The sequence below is a fragment of the Bos indicus genome, chromosome 11, assembly GCF_029378745.1.
Source record: "Bos indicus isolate NIAB-ARS_2022 breed Sahiwal x Tharparkar chromosome 11, NIAB-ARS_B.indTharparkar_mat_pri_1.0, whole genome shotgun sequence".
NCBI classification, from domain to species: Eukaryota; Metazoa; Chordata; class Mammalia; order Artiodactyla; family Bovidae; genus Bos; species Bos indicus.
The window spans coordinates 11,280,267-11,295,297 of NC_091770.1; the positions used below are offsets into that span (position 1 = coordinate 11,280,267).

The 15,031-nt window shown below is 51.6% G+C and overlaps 2 protein-coding genes across 6 annotated transcripts in view; both read left to right on the plus strand.

Annotated features, from left to right (window-relative positions):
* RAB11FIP5 (RAB11 family interacting protein 5) overlaps positions 1 to 4,760 on the plus strand; it is a 43,385-nt gene extending 38,625 nt beyond the window's left edge. For all 3 annotated transcript variants that reach the window (XM_019969932.2, XM_019969933.2, XM_019969934.2), the window contains 2 exons: positions 2,096 to 2,285; positions 2,585 to 4,760. In XM_019969932.2, coding sequence (XP_019825491.2) covers positions 2,096 to 2,285; positions 2,585 to 2,788 — 394 coding nt within the window. In that variant the 3' untranslated portion in view covers positions 2,789 to 4,760. The remainder of the gene's footprint in view (positions 1 to 2,095; positions 2,286 to 2,584) is intronic.
* Positions 4,761 to 6,659: 1,899 nt separating this feature from the next.
* Positions 6,660 to 15,031, plus strand: part of SFXN5 (sideroflexin 5) — a 127,318-nt gene continuing 118,946 nt past the window's right edge. For all 3 annotated transcript variants that reach the window (XM_019969935.2, XM_019969936.2, XM_070798433.1), the window contains exon 1: positions 6,660 to 6,805. In XM_019969935.2, coding sequence (XP_019825494.2) covers positions 6,704 to 6,805 — 102 coding nt within the window. In that variant the 5' untranslated portion in view covers positions 6,660 to 6,703. The remainder of the gene's footprint in view (positions 6,806 to 15,031) is intronic.

Genomic DNA, 15,031 nt, shown 5'->3' on the forward strand with positions numbered 1-15,031 from the left:
TCCTCCCCTCCTTTGGCACAGCCCCTCGGTGGCCTGAGCGCTGCCTTTGCATCTTCCTCCTCATGTGAACGCCTCCGTGGGCAGGACGGGCTGGATGTGTTCTTTTCCCTACTGTCTGCCTCCGCCTGGGCTCTCTGCCTCTCCTCCTGGGTTGACACTGAATCCGCAGCCCTGTCCTGAGTGCCAGAGCTGGCTTCTCTGGGGCTGGCTGGGCCTCCCTCCAGTGTAGTCAGGGCCTTGGACTAAGCCATTGTGCTTCCTCCCATTGAATAGTCCAAATCCTCTGTGAAGTAAGTGAAAATTTTGAGAGGTGCCCTAGAGGCAGATGAGTTGATTTGGAGGCTAGTTCTTGCAGTTTGGGTACCTGTGACAGGTACCAGGTGCTGGGGGATCTCCAAGGAGAGTAGCCCCAGTAAGCATGGGGGAGATCAGGAAGGTTTCCTGGAAGAAATGGACTTGCACAGCCTTGAAATATGAACAGGCGTTAGCAGGCCGACAGGCAGAGGGACAGTGTTCCAGACAGAGGAACAGGTTTTATAAGAACGTGAAGGTGACGGAGAGCATGTTTTCCTCTGGCTGGAGTGACAGAGGGAGTAGGGCCGGAGGACAGACCTGGGGCCCGGTTGTGGTGGAAATTGTGTTTTCTTACTTTGATACGGGCTTCCCAGATTCAATGGTAAAGAATCTGCCTGCAAAGCAGGACTGCAGAAGACCCGGGTCCAATCCCTGGGTTGGGAGATCCCCTGGAGAAGGGCATGGGAACCCACTCCAGTATTCTTACCTGGAGAATCCCACAGACACAGGAGCCTGGTGGGCTACGGTCCATGGGGGGTTGCAAAGAATCAGACACGACTGAAGCGACTTGGTACACACACGCTTGGATAGGGAGCTGGCGGGTGGGAGGGTGAGGGGAGACCGTCGTCCACAGGGGATGGGGCAGCGGTTGGAGGTGGGTGCTTGGGTGTGGCTGGAAAAAGGCTTACCCAGTGCTGGCTTGGAAGGGAGGGGATCGTGTGGGAGAAGGCAGCAGAGCTTGATGTTTGTCAAGGTTGAAGTGGAAGGAGGGCGTTCAGAGGGCTTCCTAGGCTTCTGATTGGAGCCATAAGAAGCTAATGGTGCCTGATACTCTCTGCCGGGGAGCACTTAAAAGGGCAGTCAGGCTGGAGATGAGTGTGGACCCTGAAGAAGCCAGTCTGCAACTGTCTACATAGGTCTAGAGCTCAGGGGTGCAGTCTGGGCTGGAGATGGAGTGTAGGGGTTGGGGCGGGAACCGAGAGGCAGACCCTCAGCTGAGACTGAGAAGGATGTCAGGTGTCTGGAAGCCAGACAGAGGTTTGGGGTTTCCAACCAGGCAGAAGGAGCAGCCCAAAGGAAGAGTAAGTGAGCGGTGCCAGGGGAGGATCACAGAGAGGTCAGTGAGGCGAGAGCTGAGGGGTCCGTGGCCTCAGCAGGAACGCTTGTGACAGGCCAGTGGGGGCCGCTGTCCTGATGGGTTGAGGAGTCGATGAAAGGTGGGAACTTACAGAGAGAATGCAGTCTGCATGCTCTGGAGAGGCTGGTGAGAAGGAAGAGGAGGTGGAGATGACCGAGGGGGATGGCTAGACGAAGACAAGCTCAGACAAGCTCAAGGGAGTGTTTCTCAGGCCTGTGTCAATTCTGCTAGCAAGCAACCAGTAGAGTGAGGTGGGCCAGTGACCAAGCACCACAGGTTTGCCTGGTCTTTCCGGTTCTAGCACTAAAAGACCTACCTGTTGGGAATTCCCCGCCCTGGGAAAATTAAGAAACTGGGAGGATTGATCATCACCCTAGAGAAAAGTTACAATAGAGAAGAGGAGGGAGGGAGGGAGTTGCGGGGTTGGGGGTTCTGGGATTAAAGACTAAAGACTGGGATTAGGTCCAGAGAAGTTTGTAGCACCTCCTGGGCTGTCTCCGTGAAGAGGGAGGGGTCTGAGGGAGGGAGGAGGGTCAGGTGGTGGCAGGCGGAGAGCAGGGCAAGGGGCCACCAGGTGGTGAGCCCTGGCCCCACGGAGAAGGTGGCCCTTCTCCCTTGTGCCACTCGTTCTCCCTGTAACGCATCTCCCGTCTGTCTTCACAGTCCCCACCCTGTGAAGCCCCTCAGCACTGCCCCAGTGGAGGGGAGCCCTGACCGGAAGCAGTCCCGCTCCAGTCTGAGCACAGCCCTGAGCAGTGGGCTGGAGAAGCTCAAGACAGTCACCTCCGGCAGCATTCAGCCTGTGGCTCCAGCCCCCCAGGTTGGCCAGACTGCGGACGCCAAGAGGCTGAAGGTGAGGTCGAGCAGGCTGCCAGGGGTTTCCGACCAGATGTGTGGTACTCTGAAGAGATGCCAGGCGTCTCGAGGTTTGGGGGCGGGGGAGGTGTGCCAGGCAGGCTGGAGCAAGAAGCAGGCCTGGCCCCTGGTGAGCCAGGTCTGCCCAGTTGGGCAGAGCCTTGAAGCCAGTTAGGCTGTCCCTGGCGCTGGGGACAGAGGCAGCTCCTAGGGCCAGGGTTGGGAAACTGGGCTGTGGGTGGGTGGGGTGGGCGGGCCTGAGGCTGTTCTGCCCACACTCCCTCCGTCTGGCCTCAGGACTCGGGTGTGCTGGACCAGTCGGCCAAATACTACCACCTGACCCACGACGAGCTCATCGGCCTGCTTCTGCAGCGGGAGCGGGAGCTGAGCCAGCGGGACGAGCATGTGCAGGAGCTGGAGAGCTACATCGACCGGCTGCTGGTGCGGATCATGGAGAGCTCGCCCACGCTGCTGCAGATCCCCCCCGCTCCTCCCAAGTAGCCCCCTTCAGCCCCATCCCGGAGGGTTGGCACAGACCTGCTATCCCACAGGGCTACTCCCTCTCTCCTGCTGAACTAAGCCCCAGCCTGTTCCCCCTGTCTCCTCCCTCAGCCGGGGCTGCTGGAAAGCGGGCCGTGGGGACTCCCACTGGCACCGTCAAGTACTGTGGACAACCTGTGTGTCTTTGGGAGCTCTGGGTCTTTCCCACCTGCCTGTTTTCATACCCCTTAGCTATGGGGGCTCCAGGGAATTGGAACAAAGAATTTAGCCCTCAAGATGAAACCAGGGTGAGCTCCAATTTGATGTGGTACCTGGGACATACTTTATTACCCCCATTTCTTCCACAGCTAAACCCTTGTCCTCTACACCTCCCTCCAGCCTATGGAGGGCTCCTAGTATTATTGGGGCTGTGGCAGGGACCAAGCTGCCCAGATACCTGTGAGTTGTGGGCAACCAGGGTACCTACTCTTCAGCCTCACATCCATTCCCCCGGGAGCGGGAGCCTCGTGGTCTAGCCTTTCTCTGCCATGTCCGAGTCTGCTTGTTTCATGATCGAGTGCAGCGTGGATGGAGGGAGAAGACGGAGGCCACTCCCCACCCTCCTCTTCTGACTTTTGCATCGAGTGAGTGTCATGTGTGAATGTGTGGAGAGCTGGGGCCAGAGTTGGGAGAGCGCCTCCTCACTCACCTCCGGGCTTTGGGTTGCTTATGTTTGGGGATCAAGCCTCCAGCTCTGTTCTCGTTGCCTGTCTAGATACCAAAACCCTGCTAGTGCAGGGTTTGAACTTTTGGAAACCAATTAAAATGTGCCTTTTGTGGGTGGGGTCAAAAGCCTCTGGATGTAGACCTCTCCCCCTAATTGGTGTTCCCTTTCCTCCTGTTGAGCACATGGGGTTGGATCTCTTGGGAGCCTGGGAGTGGGAAAGGAGGGTAGGGCAGTGCTGCTGCATGCTCTGCCCCTTCCCGTAGAATTAATTCCAGCTAAGGGTCTGGCCAAGCTGCTGCTGCTCCCTCAGCCTCCCTGCCATCTCCACCTCCCCAGTTGAGGAGGGTCTTAGGATAAAAACCACATTCTGGAAGTGGGAGGTCCCACCCTGCCTATACTTAGGAAGAAGCCTTTCTTGCCCTCCCATTCATCCACTAGCTGCTGACTAGCCTGTCCCTTCTGCCCCATGTCCTTGCCTGGCTTTGCTGCAGTGCACTTTGAAACAAAGTGTCTACCCTTTGACACAGCCTCTGGTTTGCTTGCGGAAAACATGACAGGCTTCCCCATGGCATCTGCAGGGAAATCTTTGGTGGCTGGGGGCACTCTGCCTTAGCAAACCCTGTGGGGTGAGGAGGTGCTGAAGGGGGATACTTCTGGCCCGCTAAAAACGTGAGAGCTCCTCTGTGGCCACCTCTTCTTCGTGAGACAGCCTGTGGGGTCACTTGGAAAGCCACGGGAAGGGATGTGCTGTCTGGTGATGTCTTCCTTCTGCCAGGATGAAGCCCCACACACAGGGGAAAGCCCTTGTCATGTCATCTACCTTAAGAATCACTCAGCAAAGCTGAAGAGTGTCCATGGGTGCTCAAGACTTCAGTCATGTTTTGGGGGGGTCACGAGGGTGTCACTTCAGGAGGAGGGGGATTACTCCTCTACTCGATGTTCCTCTGGGCACTATTCAGTCCCAGTCCTGACCCTGGTCTTCCGCTCACCCTTGGTTGTGGGCTTCTAAAATGCCCAGGGCAGAGGTCTCTTTAAAAGAGTTTTGGGTTGAAGCCCAGGGTTCTTGTGGCTGTTTCTGCTCCTGGCCACCACTTGGAGGAGTGCTGCAGGTGAGGTGGGCAGGGAGCAAGAGCTGCAGGTGAGGTGGGCGGGAGCAGGCACAGTACTGCTTTGCTGTTTGTCTTCCTAGTTGTAACGCCTGTTTATAAAGAGCTTGTTCTTCATGTTTTGAGCACTTTATGATGAATAAAAAATTAACATACTGTAGGTGGCTCTGTTGTGTTACTGTTGATAGGCATATGAAGGAGGCTTCTTCAGGAAGAAAGCAGCTTTTAATCAAGATGATGGGGTTCTCGGATGATACTGTGCCTGCCCTGACCTCAGGGGCAGCAGCACAGTGTTGCCTAGTGGGCTGGGCTGTCTTTTCTCATTCCCAGGTTGCCCATACTTGTTGAGTACTGTGGGAAATAACAGAGGGATTTCAAGACTCGATTCCTACTCTCAAGCCACTTAGTCTAGTAGGGAAGGATGAGATACAGATCCAAGATACAAATGGTTCTTCATGGCCAGCTAGACTCTCCACAGCTAGGAAAAGTCTGTTTCTTGTGGTTTAATATGATTGAGGAACTGACTGCTACAGATAATGCAGTGTCCAGAAGGCATGAGCCAACCCTGCACTTCACCATAAGCCTGAGGAGACTCAAAGTTGGCCAGTGGGGAGGGAAGTTCCTAAGGTCAAAACCAAACATTTCTACTGCCCTCTTGGGCAAAACAGGCAGCTCTCCCTCTGTCCTTCCCATAGTCCTCCCCCTAGCCTGGCTCACTGACCAGATAATTCAGCTGGGAATCTGCTAGTCTATTCTGCATGAGTGTGTTTATTATCCCTGCTGGCGCCTTGCTCTACAGTTGGTGGTACTCTTGCTTAAGGGAAAGTCCTTGTACCTGATGGTTATTAAGCATTTCTGAAACTCCCCTTCCCCATCCCAGTTCTCTTCCTGCCCTGGAATTGCACCCAGAAGAGATCTTCTGTTGGCCAGAGGAAGAGAAGGCTGCCAGGGCTCTTAAGCCCCTGCTGTTTTAACTCTTACAGCAATAGGATATTTGAGTCTCTGCTTGAGCCCTCTCAGCACTGAGGACTTAGCAATGAATCCCAAAGTCACAACTCCTGTCCTGTGGACCCCACAGAAGACAAGGCAGATACTCAAAACCATGCTGCTGCTGCAGTCATGTCCAACTCTGTGCGACCCCATAGATGGCAGGCTCCCCCATCAGGCTCCCCCGTCCCTGGGGTTCTCCAGGCAAGAACACTGGAGTGGGTTGCCATTTCCTTCTCCAACGCATGAAAGTGAAAAGTGAAAGTGAAGTCGCTTAGTCGTGTCTGACTCTTAGCGACCCCGTGGACTGAAGCCCACCAGGCTCCTGCATCCATGGAATTTTCCAGGCAAGAGCACTGGAGTGGGGTGCCATTGCCTTCTCCGACTCAAAACCATAAATAATTATAAATGCAACGGCTGCGAAAGGAAAGTGCTGGCTGATAGGAACATGTAAGATTTTGCCCAAGCAGGGCGAGGATCGGGAAACGCAATATTCAGGCTGAAGCCAGAGAGAGTCTGCGTTAGGCCAAGGCCAAAAGTTAATATCTTCTGGGTCAATGGCGACGAGCGCCCAGAATGCTCCAGGAGCTGAATCAGGGTGACTGGAGAGCAAGAGCCAAGGGACAGTGTGGTGACAGAAGGACCTGCATGAAGATTCTGCAGTGTGATATTTCGTAAAAAAGCTTTCCAAGATTTCCCTACTACGTCTGGAGTCCTTGCCCATCTGGTCCAAGGGTCGGGCCCATATCAGTAGTGTCCTTCTGGGCTGCAGCTCCAGGGGCGACGCCCACTGGTTCAACTCAAAATTCTAGGGGCAGTACCAGCGAGGGGTCGCCCGACTGACCCCTATTGAGATCTTAAGAGACGTACACGCGCCCTCTTCTCGGACTGCCGACGCCTGCAAAATTAGCGGCAAGAACCCAGACCCAGTCTGAGTCATTGGAACTCTCCGCAGTCTAGGGTTGTCAAGCTCCGAGACAAGAAAAACTACACTCCCCACAACCCTTTGCGCCTTCGGCTTGCTGCGGTAGCTTACGGCCAATCGGGACAGGCAGCTGTGGCGGGGGCCGAGGAGGGACATTTTAAAAGGGCCGGAGATTGCAGGCGTCAGTGGCCATGGCGGATACAGCGACTACAGCATCGGCGGCGGCGGCTAGTGCCGCTAATGCCTCGACCGATGCACCGCCCTTCCAGCTGGGCAAACCCCGCTTCCAGCAGGTGAGGACCGGGCTGTGGCTTGAGGGTCGGTGGGTGGCACAGGGAGGGCGAGCAAACTCCTCTCCAAAAGCCTCTTTAGCCCTAGGGTCTCCGACCCGCGGCCACCAGGGAGCCTGCAGCTACTGCCTGGTGGACCTCGGCCACAGTCACCTTTTTCCCATTGGTCAGTGGGGTGGGCGAGGGCTGATGTATTGGCTCCCTATTGGCCATCGGCGCCGTCATTCCCCAGCCGCCCGCGCCCTCCAGCCCTTCCTGCCAGAGGCGCTCTGTGATTGGACACTGCCCGCCGCGGCCGGGGATCCTAGCCCCGGGATCCAAGCTGCTTCTTCAGGGTCGCTTGGGCAGTGCAGCCGCCCACTCCAAGCGGAAAGTTCGAATCCGGCCCTGGGTGAAAAGTTGGCGTGGTCGAGACGCCTTCTAACTTTTTCCCCGGTTGGTGACCCACATTCTTTCCGAGCTGCTCCGCTCCCAGCTCTCCACCCCAAGCAAGGTCCGCAGTGGGGATGGGTTAGGACCGCCTGCCGAGGGGTGCCTGGCGACCCCTGCCCCCTCCGCTGATGCAGCCAGTCGGCCGGCAGGTGCCCTGTCGGGGATGGAGTGAGGACGTGCGGGGAGAGCCGGGGGTGCAGAGGAAACGCTGTGTCATCCCCGGAGCTCAGAGGGTCCGCGTCCCCGGGAGCTTACCCCAGCCCCCTAACCCGCTGCGATCTCCACGAAGCGCTCGTCTCTGTCAGACCCTATATGGCTCTTCGGAGCACGGTGACAGTCGTCCTTTTCCTTCGGACCCTCCTCTCCTCACGACAGGGCGTCTCTTCCTCTCCCTCGGCCCAGGAGAGAGAGTCCGCAGTTCAGACTTATTGCCCGGGCAGGAGCCTGGGAGGGACCGTTCCTACACCGCATACCCGGGTCCCTGCTGGACTTTGTTAAGAAAAGGGGCAAAGAGACTTGGCTAAAGTGAATCAGGCTTGCCTGGGGTTGGGGGGCGGGGGGAACGCCACGGAGGTGGATGGAAAGAAGTTTGCAGGAAGAAAGAAAGTTGTACCAAGATCGGTGCGGTGGTTGATTGGTTGGTTATTATCATGTTGGTGGGAGAGGGACTGGTTCCAGCAAAGCGGTGCACTGAGATTTGCTAATTAAGGAGCTGCGCTTTTGAGCCTTCTGAGAAAATATCCTCACTGTTTTAAAACAAGACTTTAATTCCTTTGAAAAATAAACCATCTCAGCATGCAAGTATCTAAGGGGAGACTGATGTCACCCTGCCAGTGCAAGGTGCCACCCGAATGGCCTGTTGGGGTGCCTGTGCCTGGACTTGAGTGACCATTAGCTGACCACTTCCCCACTCCCCAACCCCACATTCTACTAGTCCTTCAAGACTCAGGCCCACCTCCTTTTAAACATTTCCTCCCTTCTTTCCCTTATCCCCTGATGGGACCCCTTCCTGCCCAGCTCTTTGACTACCCCGAGTGGGATCCTCATAAGTCAGCCTTTACTGCAGTCTGCCCTGTGGTCCTCTAATATCCCTACTCCTCTGTGTGATTACTGGTCCTCCTCAACACTGGTGAACACACTCTGAGAGGAGGGGCTGCTCTTGCAGTTCCGCCTGTCTTCATGATACCCTGAGCTGGGGCTCAGCACATAGTAATGTGCTCAATTAATTTATGGGTTCATTTTTTTTCCAGCAACTGTCCTGGGACAGTCACACACAGATATTTGAGAACCTCCTAGTGGCTCCGAATGACGGAGCCCATTGCTGTTATCCCTGCTGGAGACGTAAACGCATACTTGAGGCTAGTTTGTCGAGGCAGCCGTTGCTGGTACCTCTTTTTGGCACCACTCCCGAGGGCAGCAGGTGTTTGCTCTATTTGCTTTTGCAGCAGCTCTCCTCCAGCCCTGTGTAAAGCACAGTGCATGTGATATTCGTTCATGTTAAGGAACCTGCCTTTCCTCCAGTTCTGCCCCTCTCACACGACTCCCTGGTTGTGCAAGCAGCCCAAACTGCCATCAAGTTGACTCTAAGAGACCCAGAGTCCCCTGTGACTTCCTCTCCTTCACCCTCTAAATACAAACAGGATTTTCATCTCATATAGCTCTCAGATCCACTTGTCTCCACTGCTGGAATCCTAGACTGAGCTGCCATTCACTGATCTCTTGAGCCACTGCAGAAGCTTCCTACCAGGTCTCCCTGCTTGCACTCTGGCCCTCTTCCAATCCCTTCCTCTTCACATGGCAGAGTTCCAACAGTGCAGGTCTGATCAGGCGATGCTGCACCCTCCCTCAACACGCATGTTCTTAAATGTCTTCCAGTGGCTTCCCCTGCTTCTGAGGTAAAGACCTCTATTTTGAAGACCCCAAAGGCCTGCATGGCCCACCTCTGCTGCCCTCCAGTCAAACCCCCATCCATTCCCTGGAATCCTGCTTTCAACCACACTGGTTGCGTTTAGCACGTTGAACCCTGAATGGTTCATAATCCAGGGTTCAGTCCCAGAGCCCACACCAGGGACACTGCTCTTAATCCACTAACCGATAACACCATTTTCTGCAAGACTGCACAGAGTCTTTCCTTACTCCCTGGAGTCCCCCAGAACCCTTCTTGCTTTCATTCCTCAAGGATCTCTCTCTGTAGGGGGCAGGGGAAGGAGGAGCTCTGAGCCGTGTCAGAGGGTGGAGAAAGCTTGCTTCAATGGGCTTTGGTCTGTGAACATCTTTCTCCCCATAAGATGATGATGCTAGCCAAGCATTGTTCTAACCTTTTCATGTATTGACCAATTTAATTTTCATGACAACCATGGGAGACAGGTTGAGACAATTACCCTATATATTCTAGGTGAGAAAACTGGCACACAAAGAAACAGATTCAGTAGGCAGTCTGGCTCCAGAGTCTGCGGTTTTCTGTTTATTGTCAACTTTTTTATTAGGGAAATTTTCAAACATACAAAATTGAGGACAATTGTCAGTGAACTCCTGTGTACCCATCACCCAACTTCAGCAATTACCAGTGTTAGGCCAGCTTCGTTTCTATGCCTCCCACCCTCAATCAGGGAATTATTTTAATGCGAAGCCCATTATTCACTCTACCTGCTATAGGTAATGCTAAAACAGAAAGATTGTTTAAGTTAGCTTTTCTAAATACACTTTGTACCATTGGAAATCATTTCATGTGTGCAGAATTTGAGTAGCAGGATTCCTGTATAAGCCTCACCTCGTTTCCCCTGAAGTCATCTTCTCTGATTACCGTGGCACATTTGTCGGAATAAGAAACCAGCATTACTATTAATTATACTCCAGACTGTTGGATTTTACTATTTTTTACACTAATGTTATTCTTCTGTTCTAGGATCCCACATCGCATTTAGTTGTCATGTCTCCTCAGTCTGCCCTCTGTTTTATGACAGTTTTTCAGACTTACCTTCTATTTAATGACCTTGACTATTAATGACCAGTTTTGAGAAGTACTGGTCAAGTATTTTTTAGAAGGTCCCTCAGTTGGGGTTTGTCTAGTGTTTTTCTCATGGTTAGACAGTTATGGGTTTTACAGAGAGAATATCACAGAGGTGAAGTGCCTTCTTTTTCATATGATATCAGGGGATTTTTAAATTAGTTTTAACATAACCACTATACCATTAACACACCTAAAATAATTATTTCTTAATATCATCAAACCAGTCCGTTTGGACTGCAGTAACAAAATACTGTAGATTGGGTAGCTTGTAAACAACAGAAATTTATTTTTCACAGTTCTCAAAGCTGGAAGTCCAAGATCAAGGCACCGGCAGATTCATTGTCTGATGAGAGCTAACTTTCTTGTTCATAGATAGCATCTTCTAGCTGAAACCCATGGCAGAGGGGAGAAGGGATCTTTCTGGGGTTTCTTTTATAAGGACATTAATACATCCCCAAAGAAACCACTTCTTAAAACAATCACCTTGAGGTGGGAGGTGGGTGTTAGGATTTCAACGCTGACTTTGGGAGTGTGGGGACAGGCGTTCAGTCCATTGCACTGTTCACATTTCCCTTACTGTGTTTTAAAAACAATTGCTTTGTTTCGATCAGAACCCACAGAGCGCACACGTTATATTTGACTGATATGTTAATCTATTGGTTCATCCCTCTTTCTTTCTATTGGGTTGGCCAAAATGTTCGTTCAAGTTCTGCAAGCAAACCTTTTGGCCAACCCAGTATTTGTTGAAGAAACTGGGTTGTTTGTCCTGTACAATTTTCCCATTCTGAACGTGGCTGAAGGCTTCTCTGTGGTATTAGTTAAGATGCTCCTCTGCCCCCTGTTGTTCCTGTAAACTTCAAGTCCATGCTCTTACCCATGGCCCCGTGTTACCTGGTGAAATGGCCAGAGTGCATGGGGGAGCTCTGTGTTCTGACTGCTCCCTTTACTTCTTTTCTACTCATTTCCTTTCCTGAACCCACTCTTTTCTTCCTTTAGGGCTGACACCATTTTTGGCAAGTTGAGGCCCCAGGACAGGAAAAAAACATACATGATTCTTTCCATTTGTGATTTAATCTACCCAGAAATGTTTGCTTTATTATGATTATTTTTAAACTTCCTTGTTCCTTCAGAATCTCACTTATCTGCGAAGATGCCTGGGGGTATAGGTATGCTGTGTGTGCTGGGCCCCGAATCCACCGAGGCCTATGAGAATAGAGCAGGTGGCTTGTTGAGGGCTGCCTCTGGGGTCCGGGCAGCTTGTGGGCCCAGAAATGCACTCTTCACTTCAGGGTGGAGAGGTTTGTGTGGGCTGAGAGTCAGGAGGCAATGGGCAAGTTTCTCATATAGTTTACTGAAGTAAGTTCTGAAGTGAAAGTGCCTTGCAGGTGGTTATGTTTTAAATCATGTGCGTCCTATGGGCTAGAGAGCGACTGTGTTGCAGGGCTAGTCCTAGGGCTTCTTTGTGCCTTGGAGACGGTCAGCACCTTCGAGTCCAGTGGTTCTCACCCCTGCTGCACAGTAATCACCTGGGCGGGTTTTTAAACAGACTCTCATGCCCCGAGCCCACCCCAGGCCACTAGAATTCGAATCCCTGGGTGTACAGCCTGGATTTTAGAAAACCCAGGGGATTCCGTCCTCCGAGTGAGGACCACTGAGCTGGTCCAGCCTATCTGCTGTTGGGCTACAGCTTCAGTGAGTGCCTCATCAGTGAGTTCCTCATCCAGATGAGTTCCTCATCCAGATGAGCAGTCTGGATGAGAAGTGCAGTTGTGTAGAGGTCTAGATACAAGCCCGCTGTCAGTCTCTTCTCAGGCCTTTGCCCTGGGCTGCTGCTCGAGGCAGCTCTCTGGCTCTGCTCTCCTGGGCCGGGTCTGGGAGTTAGGAAGCAGCAGGCTGCGAGCCCCTGCTGAGAAGTAGCTGACTCACCTTTCATGTGAGAGGAATGGGAAGGAATTACTTTACTCACTCTTCCGTTGAAGAAAAAGGGAAGGAAAAAAAAAATCCACTGATTATCTGATGGGGTAAAAAGTGAATTTTGGAGGGCAAAAAAAAAAAAAAAGACCATGTTACTAAACTGTTGAGAAAATAAAGACTGATGAGGTTGCCATGTTATGCATCAGGCTGGGAAGACAGACACATGATGGCAGCTACAAAGAGTACTTCTCTCCAGGCCTACACAGCTCTGAGGGGCCCCAGCCGCCTCCTTCACTGAGTAGCCATTCTTTTGTACTCACTGAGAAATCACATTCTCCAAGGTTATGGATTGCCAGGAACTTCGCTGCTTAAATGGAGAAGAAAATGGCAACCCACTCCAGTACTCTTGTCTGCAGAATTCCATGGGCAGAGGAGCCTCTCAGGCTACAGTCTAAAATCCAGGCTGTACAGTCCATGGGATTACAAAGAGCTGGACACAACTGAGTGACTGTCACTCACTCACGTGCTGTTTATATCAGTAGGATCAATATTGAGGAAAACAAACAAACACAAAAACGCAGCCTGTAGGAACTGTGAGTTGAGTTTATTTGCAATGGCACCCCACTCCAGCACTCTTGCCTGGAAAATCCCATGGACAGAGGAGCCTGGTAGGCTGCAGTCCATGGGGTCGCTAAGAGTCGGATACGACTGAGCATCTTCACTTTCACTTTTCACTTTCATGCATTGGAGAAGGAAATGGCAACCCACTTCAGTGTTCTTGCCTGGAGAATCCCAGGGACGAGGGAGCCTGGTGGGCTGCCATCTCTGGGGTCACACAGAGTCGGACACGACTGAAGTGACTTAGCAGCAGCAGCAGCAGTAGCAGTGTCTATTGAGGACTATAGTCTGGGAGGCAGCCGCTCAGAGAGCTATGAAGAGGTAAGGGGGGAGAGGTCAGCATGTGTGTGATTTTGGCAAAGGGGTTACGTGTAATCAAGCACACATCTCAGAAGGTTGCTGCTATATGTGAGGAACAGATATCTTAATTAATGGGTTTAGTTCTTTTCTAAGAATGGGAAGATGTAAGAATCCAGGTTCATAAAAAGTGTCTCCTGAAATACTTAACTCTCTGAAGGGCTGTTCTACCAGTCTTCCTAGAGCACAGAGTGCTCTGCCTTAGACTCCTTTCGGGGTGTGTTGAAAGTCAGCAACTGCAGTGGCTAATGGCTCAATCCTTCTATTAATAGAACCAGGTATTGATGACCTCCTCTACTTGGCAAGAGGATTGAAACATCCTGCTTTTGATTGGTGGGTCTTTGACTCAGAGAATCAATACAAGGGCAGGGCTTCAAATAAGGAGTTTCTGGACATCCCATGCCATAGTTAACTGAATTTTATAGTTTTTAAGAAACAAAACCCTCTGTTTACTTCTCAGTCCAGATCTATGTAGGCCTCTTCCCCACAGCCCTGCTTTGCCTTGAGCCTGTTAATGTACCGTTTCATTTAAATTTGGCTCTACCTTTCTGCAGGATTCTGCACTAACTCAGTTTTTCCTCCCTTGTTTGACAAAATGCCTTATGGTTCCTCTGCTTTGTGGCCTCCATCGTTGCCGTGAGTCAGGAAGCCTAACTTTCCCCCTGGTGGGCCAAGGGGAGGTTCTTTGGCTGATTGGGTTAGGACATTGTCATGTGTGCACATAAAGGGAATCTCAGACCTTTATGTGTAAGTGTTTATTGAAAAGTTACATCTGGAAGGCTCTTAAGTGTCCCAAGTGTACATGACCAACCCAGAACTGTTATCTTCCTCTCCACTGAATCAATACGCTTCTTGCTTTCCTCATCCTGGTTAGTAAGCATTAGTGTCTGACTAGAAATCTGGGCATTACTATGACTATATTATTCCTCGTTCCCCCAACCAGTCAACTTTGCTCTATGCTCAGGACTAGCACAGCCTTGGGCACACAATAGGTCTCCAGTAGCTTTCTGGTGAATGACTGAATAAACTGCAGGAGCCAGGTGCAGCTTCTGACCTGAACCTGCATGCCTTTGCGCTCCTGCTGATACCCTTCTCTCCTCGGTAAATTCATCCATCTGCCCATCCCAGCTCTTCTGGGAAGCTTCCTGACTCACTAGGGAGAAATAACCTGTGTCCCCAGTGCCCGTTATGATGCCTCACTTAGTTTTGTAGTTATCTCTTTACTTGTTTGTCTCTCTTGATGGTCTCAGCTCCTTGTGGGCTTGTTCACTGTGGTCTTCCATCAGCTAGTCCCGTAGGGGTTGGTAGGCATCTATGGAGCGAAATGCTTTACTTAGGACTCTCTCCCAGTGGCAGTGGTGGAGAGTGATACAGCAGGGTCAGCAGGCCGGGACAGAATGAAAACGGTGATGGGCCACAGGGCAAGTCAGAGGCTGGATGTTTTCCTGGATCATCTGCAAGAAGCACTTCCCTTAGGCCGTTCTCCTCCGGGCCCTCCCCTCTGCTGATCCTCTTCCCTCCCTGGGATGCTAATTGCTAATACTCTTATCCCTTTCACATCCTACCCTCCGTTCAAGGTCCAGCCCAGCTGCATCACTCCAGGAAGCCTCCAGGGCACTGGCTGCTCAGCAGCCCACTCATTCGTGTTGGGGCTGATGTATTTATGGAACACCTGACTAGGAGCCAAGGCACATACAGAAAGAACATCCAATAGCCCGCATCCTTCAGCAGTTTATAATCAAGTAATATATCAGTCTATTTTAATTTAAATACATATTATAAAAATAGAATATTACTTCTTTATATTATTATACATAATATAATACTGATTTTTTTTTTCATTTAAAAAGCAATGTAAAAGATATGGGAATAAAAATATACCATATTCTTATTACCCA